General features: G+C 40.1%; 1 protein-coding gene across 3 annotated transcripts in view; it reads left to right on the forward strand.

The window, feature by feature from the left end:
- Positions 1-12,030, forward strand: part of ATP6V1H (ATPase H+ transporting V1 subunit H) — a 108,485-nt gene that overhangs the window by 53,927 nt on the left and 42,528 nt on the right. For all 3 annotated transcript variants that reach the window (XM_025923034.2, XM_086695332.1, XM_086695331.1), the window contains 3 exons: positions 3,490-3,668; positions 6,281-6,406; positions 10,497-10,598. In XM_025923034.2, the coding sequence (XP_025778819.1) occupies positions 3,490-3,668; positions 6,281-6,406; positions 10,497-10,598 (407 nt within the window). The remainder of the gene's footprint in view (positions 1-3,489; positions 3,669-6,280; positions 6,407-10,496; positions 10,599-12,030) is intronic.

Below are 12,030 nucleotides of genomic sequence, written 5' to 3' on the forward strand. Positions count from 1 at the left end.
TTTCAGATATACATATAGTGCTATTAACTGTAGTCATCATGCTGTACATTGTATCCCTAGGACTCCCTTATTTTACAGCTGGAAACTTGTACCTTTTGGTCCCCTTCACCCATTTGGCCCACCTCTCATCCACTGCATCTGGCAACCACCAGTCTGTTCTCTATATTTATGAGTGTGTTTTTTTTTAATTTCAGTTTTTTAAAGGTTCCACATATAAATGCGTTCATACAGCATTTGTTTTTCTCTACCATTTCACTCAGCATAATGGCCTGAAAGTCTATCTGTGTTGTCATAAATGGCAAGATTTCCTTTTTTTAAATGGCTGAATAATATTCCATTGTGTATATATACTCCCATCTTCTTCCTTTTTTTAAAAAATATTTTTAATGTGTATTTATTTTTGAGAGAGAGAGAGAGAGAGCGAGCGCAAATGGGGGAGGGGCAGAGAGAGAGGGAGACACAGAATCCGAAGCGGGCTCCGGGCTCTGAGCCGTCAACACAGAACCCGACGCAGGGCTCGAACTCCTGAGGCATGAGATCATGACCTGAGCCGGAGTCGGTCGCCTAACTGACTGAGCCGCCCAGGCACCCCTATGCCCCATTTTCCTTATCCATTCATCCTTTGTTGGACACTTAGATTATTCCCGTGTCTTGGCTGTTGTGAATAATGCTGCAATAAATATGGGAGTGCAGATAATCTCATTGATACTCTGTTTTCATTTCCTCTGGATAAATACCTAGAAGTGGAATGGCTGAATCATATGGCAGTTCTATTTTTAATTTTTTGAGGAACCTTCATAGTGTTTTCCATACTGACTGCACCCATTTATGTTCTCATCAGTAGTGAACAAGTGTGCACTTTTCTCCATAACCTTGAAACCACTTGTTATCTTTTGTTTTTTGAGGTGATATTCCATTGTGGTTTTGATTGGTATTTCTCTGATGAGTCGTGATATTTTTATGTACCTGTTAGTCGTTTGTATGTCTTTGGAAGAATGTCAATTCAGATCCTCTGCCCATTTTTAAATCCTTTTGTTGTGGTTGTTATGGAGTTGTATGAGCTCTTCATATATTTTGGATGTTAACCCCTTATCAGATAACGTGCTTTGCAAATATTTTCTTTCATCCACCAGGATACCTTTCATTTTTTAATTTAATTTATTTTATTTATCTTATTTTATTTTAGTTATTTTTGCTGTGCAGAAGCTTTTTAGTTTGATGTCACCCCACTTGCTAGCTTTTGCTTTTCTTCCCTGTAATTTGGCATCATATACAAAAGATCATTGCCAAGATCAAGGTCAGGGAACTTTTTCCCTTTTTTTTTTTTTTTTTTTTTTTTTAGGAGGTCGACAGCTTCAGTATGTGTAAGTCTTTAATCCATTTTGAGCTAATTTTTGTGAGTGGTGTAAGATAGGGCTCCAGTTTCATTTTTCTGAATGTGATTATAGTTTTCCTAACGTCATATATTGAAAAGACTATCCTTTCTGTATTGAGTACTCTTTTATGTATGTACATATTTTTGAGAGAGAGAGAAAGAGGTAGAGAGCAAGCGAGGGAGAGAAAGAGCGCACATGTGCATGAGCAGGGGAGGGGCAGAGAGAGAGGGGGAGAGAGAATTCTAAGCAGGCTCCAGCACTGTCAGTGAGGAGCCCCATGCGGGGCTTGATCTCATGACCTGTGAGATTATGACCTGGGCTGAAATCAAGAGTTGGACACTTAGCCGACTGAGCCACCCAGACAGCCCCTCCATTGAGTATTCTTGGCTCCTTTGTCAAATATTAGTTGATTGTATATGTGGGGTTTTATATCTGGGCTCTCTATTTTGTTCCATTGATCTGTGTGTCTGTTTTATGCCAGTGCCATACTGTTTTGATTAATAAAGCTTTGTAGTGTAGTTAAGCCAGGAAATGTGTTTGTTCTTCTTCCAGCTTTATTCTTCTTTCTCAGGATTCCTTTGGCTACTCAGGGTCTTTTATGGTTCCATACAAAGTTTAAGATTGTTTTTTTCTACTTCTGTGAAAAATGGAATTTTGGAATTCCATTGGAGTTTTGATAGGGATCGATCTCTAATTTACATATGCTGAGCTAACTCTCTTAATGTGTTTGTTTAGCATAATTACTAGGAATATAATTTGCTTGCAAAAATAAATTTAAAAATTTCATATTTTGGTACAGTTGACTTGGAATTGTCATTACAGGATTTGTGTGTGTGTGGGGGGGGGTGGGTGTGTGTGTGTGGAGGGGAGGCATTTGACAGGCCGCCTTTACCATCTTGGTGAAGGTAGCTTTCTTGAGAGCTTGTCTGTTTTTGTCCCTAAGCCTGAGCATAGTCTTTGCTTAGAAATACTGGTTCATTCAACGAACAGTTTATTTTTATAAATAGAGTTGAACAGTGTAGGGGTTAGGGGAGCTGACCACCTGTGCTGTCGGAAATCCATGTATATCTTTGGACTCCCCCAAAACTTAATTATGAATAGCATACTGTTGACTAGAAGCCTTACTGATAAACAGACAATTAACACATATTTTGTATGTCATGTATCTTATGCTGTATTCTTACAATAAAGTAAGCTAGAAAAAAAAATTTTTTTTTTTAATTTTTTTTTTCAATGTTTATTTATTTTTGGGACAGAGAGGGACAGAGCATGAACGGGGGAGGGGCAGAGAGAGAGGGAGACACAGAATCGGAAACAGGCTCCAGGCTCCGAGCCATCAGCCCAGAGCCTGACGTGGGGCTCGAACTCACAGACCGCGAGATCGTGACCTGGCTGAAGTCGGACGCTTAACCGACTGCGCCACCCAGGCGCCCCTAGAAAAAAATTTTTTAAGAAAATCATAAGGAATAACAATGCATTTCCAGTACTGTACTATAATTATCAAAAAAAAATCTGCAGAAGAGTGAACCTGCACAGTTCAAATCCGTATTAAGGGTCCAGTATATTTAGGATTCCTTTGCTCTTTTCATAAGTGTTCTTCTAAGTAGGAAAATTACAGAAGAAAACTGGGGAATTTGCCAGAATGTCACAAAACTTTTTTGATAATTGTTCAGGCAATGTCCTTTGTGCATTTGCAGGTTGAGGAGAGGGGAAAGGGTGACTGACTGAGAAACTCTAGAGATACTTGAAGAAACATTCTTCCTTAGCATCCCAAGTACTAGGTGGCTAACGGATGAGAAGTTCACTGGGTATGCTCAGAAGCAGGGCTATGAGAAAGGATCTGATGGGCTTAATTGTAAACACGTCCAGTGTTTTGAGGCCCGTCTGGTTCAATGATTTTAAATGTGTGGTTAAGCCAGTAAGTAAGCAAGCGAGGAATAGGAAATACGCTTTTGATATGGGACAGGTGCTCAGGAAAGAGATAAGGATTTGTGATATAGTCTTCGCTTAACCTGAGAACAGAGGAGGAGAGAGTGCGCAGGAGGTAGTGCAGGGGTCTAAGAATATCACATAAAGAAATTACACGGTTTTCTCACGTGTTTGTCTAACTCAGAACTTTTTGGAGAAATCGACCGAAAGAGAAACTCGCCAAGAATATGCCCTGGCCATGATCCAGTGCAAAGTTCTGAAACAGTTGGAGAACTTGGAACAGCAGAAGTACGACGATGAAGATATCAGTGAAGATATAAAATTTCTTTTGGAAAAACTTGGTGAGAGTGTCCAAGACCTTAGGTATGTTATTTCAAAAAATTCTCACAGGCTGGATATATTGGGCCTTGTTGGACTTTCCTAGTATTTTCAGAAAGTCTAAATTTGTTACTAACTATAAACTCAAAAGATTTCACTGAAGCATTATGTCTTCTGTTAAGAATTGGGGATATGGGGGGTGGGGGACAACTGGCTCATCACCATGGTAACAGTTGGTTAGAGCTTTGTGTTACGTCTTCTCTTTTGGGGAGGTTCCCACCCTTCTCTTGTGTGAAATCTGACTTAATCCCACAGGATGTTGGTGTCACTCTGGAACCCCTTAAGAATCTCCCCCTGGTTTAGAATCTTTTTAAACAGTACTCGTTAATTTTTGAAGGATGTTTGGCCGTAAACGGAAAGAGTATTTTTTTCCCTGCTTTTTTGAAGTTCCTATTGTGTTCTTTATTTTTGATATTAAAAATTACACAAATGATGTACGATGCAGTAAGAGAAAAAAAGAATCCTTACATAGTTCTAGAAGGGACTCCATACCTCTTCCACCTAGTCATCCCCGCCCCCACTTTTGTGTTTGCTTCCAGAAAAACGTTCCTAGCCCTGCTCCCCTGACGTGTGTGCATGCACACACACAAACGCATATACAAATGGGGTTCTGCATATTCTTCTGGAACTGTTCATTTTTGTTTAATAATGTATTGATCTTTCCCATTAACATATATATCCTTTGTTTTTAAACTACCGATACATTTTTAAAAGGGAATTACTGTGTAGAAGTAGATCTTTCTGTGTAGGTGGTTTGGGTTTGGGAGCCAGGCTGAACCCAGTTTGAATTGTCTAGCCACTTTGTCCACACTTGGCCTTGACAAGCTTCTTGACTTTGTAAAGCCTCAGTTTTCCTTTTGGTAAAATAGCAATAAAAATTCTAACCTGGTAGGATTTGTTGTGAGGTTTCAACTATCCAGCAAATGCCTTCGGTGTAGTATGTGTTCCAGAAATGTATTTACCAGATAATTCAGTGCAGCTCTTAATCCCAAGGCCCAAGTGCTGCTGTAGAGATGGGATGTGTCACCGAGACCAGTGGTCTATCATGGGCGTTGTAGAGGGAGGCAAATGAGTTTTGTCTTTCTGTAATTTCAAATGTGAGTAACTGGATTGTAATGAACTAGCCTGGCCAGCAGTAGACTTGAAGTTTTTACAAATTTTATTAAGTTCATTTTTATAAATCTGTTATCAGTTCTTCTGTAATAATGATTTGAGATCTCTTAAAAATGAACAAGGTTCGCGATACTTAGCTTTCTAAATTATTTAATCCATGTTAGCCAATTATTATTATGTATTGATTCTTCATGTTGAGTTTGGTAATTTGAAAAATCCTGCTCTTCACGTTAAAGCCAGTCAGGTGATGGGTATAGGTAAAAGAGCTTTGTCTCTGTTTTTGCTGTTAAAGATTTAGGCTATTCATGTTAAACAGCATTAGTTTATTTCTTACACCGATTGGCCTTACGTTAAAGTAAATTAGTACTTTATTTAATAGAACACTCTATTCAACTTAACCGGTAAAATTCTGGTTATATTGAATTACCAGTCAGTATTTAAATGGCTAAATCTTTTTCAGCTTTTCACTTGGAAGGATGTCCAGCCATGTCCTTTTAAGTTTTCACTTTTCACTTAGAAGGATGCCCAGCCAACCATTGGCTGACAACACTAAACACTTTTTATAGAATGAAGCTTTGAATAATTAAGTTACTTGATACATAGTGAATGATTTTTTTTTTTTAATTTTTTTTTTTTTTCAACGTTTATTTATTTTTGGGACAGAGAGAGACAGAGCATGAACGGGGGAGGGGCAGAGAGAGAGGGAGACACAGAATCGGAAACAGGCTCCAGGCTCTGAGCCATCAGCCCAGAGCCCGACGCGGGGCTCAAACTCACGGACCGCGAGATCGTGACCTGGCTGAAGTCGGACGCCCAACCGACTGCGCCACCCAGGCGCCCCGTGAATGATTTTTTTAATTGCATTGCACTGCAGTTTGTTTTATGCAGAGGTTTTTGTTTTTCATTTATAATGTTAACTTAGTGAATTACCTTTATAGTGTTTGTAATCACGTTGTGCAATATTATACCCGTATGTGTATTTTTCATTGCATAATACACTATAGTGGTTTATGACATTTATAGTATTGGAATATGCTATTTAAGTAACATATTTTTATATAGATTCACATTAACGCATCTAGTGGTCTGGCAAATACAGTATTTTAAGTGGGATGGTGGAAACTCTGCTACATTATCAGATATTATACTGATTATACTTTATTTATTAGGACAAAGATTTTGAAAGCAAATGCTCCTTTCAGTAAACCTCATTTTGAGCACTCCAATTTGGCAGGAGTATTGGACCTTAGGACCTTGAATAAATTTCACATGGTTTATTAAAGATTATTTAAGCTGTTTAAACTTCGTTTAGTGGTAGTTTGTTAATGTACAAAGGATGGTCCGTCTTTGCAGTTAAGTCATCAGTGAAGAATTTTTGTTTTTCTTCTATTGAGGTATAATTAACATGGTAAAAATGTTTTGCTTAATTTTGGAGCAACTCTTAGATTTTTCTTAACTTTGAGATCCTTAAAATTTTTTTGTAGCTCATTTGATGAATATAGCTCAGAGCTTAAATCTGGAAGACTGGAGTGGAGTCCTGTGCACAAATCTGAGAAATTTTGGAGAGAAAATGCTGTGAGATTAAATGAGAAGAATTATGAGCTCTTAAAGTAAGTTTTAAATTTCACTTCACACTCTTAATACCTGTTGTTCCACCTCCTTGCCAATGTACTTTTGTCACTAGTGATAATAAATTTCAAAAAATAGTAAAAAATTTTAGTTATTTCATGATTTTAATTTGTATTTTCTTCCTTCCTTATGTGGTTGAATACCTTTTCATCTGCTGATCAGTCATTTGGATATCTATTTTTCCAGAATTGGTTGTTCAGGCATTTACAAAATTTTTTTTTTTTTTTTTCAACGTTTATTTATTTTTGGGACAGAGAGAGACAGAGCATGAACGGGGGAGGGGCAGAGAGAGAGGGAGACACAGAATCGGAAACAGGCTCCAGGCTCCGAGCCATCAGCCCAGAGCCTGACGCGGGGCTCGAACTCACGGACCGCGAGATCGTGACCTGGCTGAAGTCGGACGCTTAACCGACTGCGCCACCCAGGCGCCCCCACAAAATTTTTTTTAATAGGAGATCTGTATGTATTCTGAACAAGAGGTCTTATATCTGTTCATCTCAACTGTTTTCTTCTACTCTTTCACATACCACTTCACTCTTTGGTTTTAGTGTGGCTCCATTGATTAATTTTTTCCTTTATGGCTAGTATTTTTTTTAGTGTCCTGGTTAAGACGTTTTTCCCCATATGGGGTCATGAAGATGTATTTCCAGGTCATCTGCTGGAAGATTTACTGTTTGAACCTTTCACAACTAGATCTCTATTCCATCTAGAATTGGTTTTGGGTAAGGTACAAAGTAGGGGTCAAGATACAGTTATTTTCATTATGTAGATGTCTAATTGAACCAACACCATTTTTAATAAAAATTTTTTAAATGTTTATTTATTTTTGAGAGAGAGAGAGAGAGACAGAGCACAAGTTGGGGGAGGGGCAGAGAGAGAGGGAGACACAAAATCTGAAGCAGGCTCCAGGCCCTGAGCTGTCAGCACAGAGCCCAACATGGGGCTCGAACCCATGACCTGAGCTGAAATCAAGAGTCAGATGCTCAACATACTAAGGCACCCAGGTGCCCCATTTTTTGGGTTATCTTATCACTTTCTTGATAGAGTTCTTGGAAGCACGTTTAAAAATTTTGATGAAGTCCAGTTTATTTTTTTTTTTTTTTTGTTTCTCATGCTCTTGGTGTCCTACTGAAGAATCCATTGCCAAAACCAAGGTTTTGAAGATTTACTCCTCTGTATTCTGTAATATTTTTATACTTTTAGCATGTACATTTAAGTCTTAAAAAAAATTTTTTTTTATGTTTATTTTTGAGAGAGAGAGAGACAGAATGTGAGTGTGGGAGGGGCAGAGAGAGAGGGAGACCCGGAATCCGAAGCAGGCTCCAGGCTCCGAGCTATCAGCACAGAGCCCGATGCGGGGCTCGAACTCACGAACCGTGAGATCATGATCTGAGCCGAGGTCGGATGCTTAACTGACTGAGCCACCCAGGCACCCCACATCTAAGTCTTTGATCCTTTCGAATTTTACTGTACGTGATGTGAGGTAAGGGTCCAACTTCATTCTTTTGCATGTAGCTCTCCAGTTATCCCAGTAACATTTGTTGAAAAGACTATTTTTCCCCATTGCGTTGTCATGGTATCCCTTATTGAAATTCAGTTGACCTGTGGACACATGGGTTTATTTTTGGACGTTCGTTTTTGTTCTGTTGATCTACATGACTATTCTGATACCAGTATCCTACTGTCTTGATTACTTTTACTTTGCAGTGTGTTTTGAAATTCAGAAATGTGAGTCTTTTGCCTTCTTCTTTTTTTCTGTATCGTGTTTAATCAGTCTGCCATTGATGGATATTTAATACTACTGCCAGATTTTGCTGTTAGAAACAATGCAAGAATTCCTCTCTCTCCCCTACACACACACACACACACACACACACACACACACACACACACCATACTGTAACTTTTAAAATGAATAGATTTAAATTTTTAGAATAATGTTAGGTTTACAGAAAGATTGAGGGGAATGTACAGAGAGTTTTCATATATTCTCTCTTCCCCTATTATTAACATCTTGCGTTAGCGTGGTACGTTTGTTATAACTGATGAACCAATATTTATGCATTATTTTTAACTGAAGTCTGTAAGTTACATTAGGGCTCACTTTTTCTGTTGTCTAGTTCACTCTGTGTTATATGCTCTGTAGGTTTTGACTGATACCACATGTCCCCTATTACCGTGTCACCTAGAATAGTTTCACTGCCCTAAAAATTTCCCATGTTCCACCTACTCGCTCTGCTCCTCCTCCCTCTCCCTGAACCTCTGGCAACCACTGGTCTTATTTCTATCCTGTAGTTTCTCCTTTTCCACAATGTCCTGGAGTTGGAATTAGATAGTATATAACCTTTTCAGACCGTCTTCTTTCCCTTAGCCATGCACATTGAGAGTTCCTTCATCTTTTTTTGTGGCTCGGTAGCTCATTGCTTTTTATTTTTTCTTTTCTTTTTATTGCTGACTGTCCCATTGTATGGCTGTACCATGGTTTCTGCATCGAAGGACGTCTTGGTTGCTTCACGGTTTTGGCAATCACTGTTAGATAAAGTTGCTCTAAAGGTCCACGTGCAGGATCTTATGTGGACATAAGCTTTCAACTCACTGGGGTGAATCTGAAGGGAGTATGGATGGCATGGTAAGACTCAGGTTTGGTTTTATAAAAAAGTGCCAAACTGCCTTGCAGGGTGGCTGGACTTTTCGGCATCCCCGTGAGCGGTGAATCAGCATACCTGTTGCTGTACGTCCTTGCCGGCATCTGGTGGTGCCAGTGTTCAGGGTTTTGCCATTTTCGCAACGAAGGTGGATGGTGTTATCTCCTTGTTGTCCAGTGAGGCGTGATGTTGGTCATCTTTTCGTTTGCTTATTCGCCAGCCGTTTTCTTTGGTGAGAGGTCTGTTCAGGTCTTTTAACCATTTTTAAATTGAGTTGTTTTTATTATTGTTGAATTTTAAGAGTGCTTCATGTACGGCTCAGCCGTTTGTGCGTCTGACTTTGATTTAGGCTCAGGTTTTGATCTCACAGTTCGGTGGCGCGCTCTCTCTCTCTCTCTCTCTCTCTCTCTCTCTCTCTCAAAATAAATAAATAAAACTTTAAAGAAAAGTACTCATTCTGATTGGTTGTCCCAGTTATGCTCTGTTTGTGGAATGAGTTGAGAAGTTTTCTTCCTATTTCTGTGCCTTGAGCAATGTCAGTAACACGAGTCACCTGTTCCTTGAATGGTCTCCCCTCACGTTTGCTCTGAAGTAGATGAAGGAGGTCTCTCCCAGGGGATTGGATTCTGGGGGGGTGCACCCCCCTCCCTTCACGGCAGAGGACACGTGCGCCCCCTAGGGGCGATGAGTCCTCTCCCTGCAGGTCCTCGAGGAGGCAGCAATCTGCTCCAGCTCCCGGCAGAGGGGAGCCTTCTGTGTGTCTGGTTGGCTCCTGTTGTCACAAGCACTGTCGGGCTCCGGCACTGGTGACACTCTGCCCGTGTGGTTGCTGTGGAGAAAGTAGGAGGACGGCAAGGGAGCCGGGGGTGTGAATCTGGGCTGCCGTCTTCTCCGAAGACGTTCGCTTGCTATTTTGCATTTAGTCTTACCTGTGAAGTTCAGGTTCAGGTCCTTCGTGAGACTTGGAGAGAGAGGGAGAGAGGGGATGTGTGTGCTCGGGGCGCACGTTCCGTCTTGATCGCAGCTTCGAGTAACTTCTTCATACCGACGAAAGGCTTACAGATGTTTAACTTTCAAAATATAGTTGTCAAGGATTCAGTGGTTGTCGTGTATTAACTCACCATTAACTCAGTGTAGTTGTCTGTCTTGAGAGAGCAGAGGAGGGAGTTCCTGGTATTTTAGGAATTGGGTGAGGTAGACATCGTGAATCTGAAAGTAACCTGTTACATATGTATAAAAGCTGAAACCACAAACTTACGTGTGATTTATTATGTGTAGTGCATTGTGCATAATAGTAAGATCTGTAGAAAATACGACTATATTTATAAATGCCTGTTTTCAGGAGATACTTGCATTATACCTGTGCTCTGTTGTGCTGTATGGAACAGCTAGAAGTCAATCTCTCTTTGGATTACATGTATTTCAGAATTTTGACAAAACTTCTGGAGGTGTCCGATGACCCACAAGTCTTAGCTGTCGCTGCTCATGATGTTGGAGAATATGTGCGGCATTACCCACGAGGCAAACGGTAAGGGAAAAGCCATTAACTAGTGTTTCCCTGCAACATTCAGCTTAAAATCCTAACTAATGTGCTTACCCTAAAGTAGACTAGTTTAGCAGAGGTGCTAATGGAGTAAGGGAAATCAAGATGGCCATAATATGGGCATCATGATAAACCTTGTTAAAAACGGGTAGTATAAAAATATCCGTACAACTGTAATACTACTGTGTAGTGGCCAGCAGAGGTCACATTAGAAATTTTATGTTCAGGATTTTCTTTGGTTTTTATAATTGACATTTTTTTTTTACGTTTATTTATTATTGAGACACTGAGAGACACAGAGCGTGAGCAGGGGAGGGGTAGAGAGAGAGAGGGAGACACAGAATCCGAAGCAGGCTCCAGGCTCCGAGCTGTCAGCACAGAGCCCGATGTGGGGCTGGAACTCACGAACCGGGAGATCGTGACCTGAGCCGAAGTCGGACGCTTAATCGACTGAGCCACCCAGGCGCCCCGGTGTGTATGATTTTAATTCAATAGCCGTTTTGTGTCTGCTGGTTATTTTTCGACTACTACCAGTAGCTGCAGAGCTGATGAGACATTATTATTGAACTTGTCAGATTCACAGTGTTGAAGAAAATATAACAGCCGTAAAGAAAAGTTATAATAGATGTTATAGAAGTATGTTTTCCAGAGTATTGAAAAGAGAGGAATTCATGTGGGAGGAGAGAGATAAGGCTTTACAGAGGAGATGATGCTGGCTACATAATTTAAGATCACTTAGACACATTAACAAAGAAAAGACAGGCTTTTGGGGGGAATGTGAGAAATTAAGGTACCAACATTATATCAAGGGAGAAAACCTTAAACGATATACGAGGGCTGTTTGATGTTACGTGGAAAAGCGGACATGCGTAGGCCTTGGTTTGAATTATTGCTCTTTTGCTTGCGAATTGGTTTCCTAATCTATGAAATTGGGGTGGTAGTCCTATTTCTTTCTCATGAGGCTGATGTGAGGACTGAATGAGTTAACCCAGTACAGAGATGAATAGTGCCAGTAGCTACGTGGTCAGTACTCAGTAAGTGTTAGCTACTTTCATTACTGTTATTGTTAGCATTTTACATTCATCAAAGCTATCTGTAATGAGACATAGAACAGTGCTTATCTTATTTATCACAAAACAGTGTCCTGTGGGCCCGGAACGTCTTAGAATGTGAGCAGAAATTGACAAGAGCCACAGATGCGATTGCATACCTTAACATTCCGCAGTTACTTCCCAGCTTCCTCTTTTTCCTTGTAGTGCATAAATATTTAAATCTTTTTTCTAAAATAATTTTTTTAAGTTTATATGTTTTGAGAGAGACAGAGTGGGGGAGGGGCAGAGAGCGAGGGGGAGAGAGACAACCCCAAGCTCTTCTGCAGGGTAAATGAGAGAAGAATTAGGCGTGTGTGTGGAAACGC

The sequence above is a fragment of the Puma concolor genome, chromosome F2 (genome assembly GCF_028749965.1).
Source record: "Puma concolor isolate L17-30 chromosome F2, mPumCon1.1.hap2, whole genome shotgun sequence".
NCBI classification, from domain to species: Eukaryota; Metazoa; Chordata; class Mammalia; order Carnivora; family Felidae; genus Puma; species Puma concolor.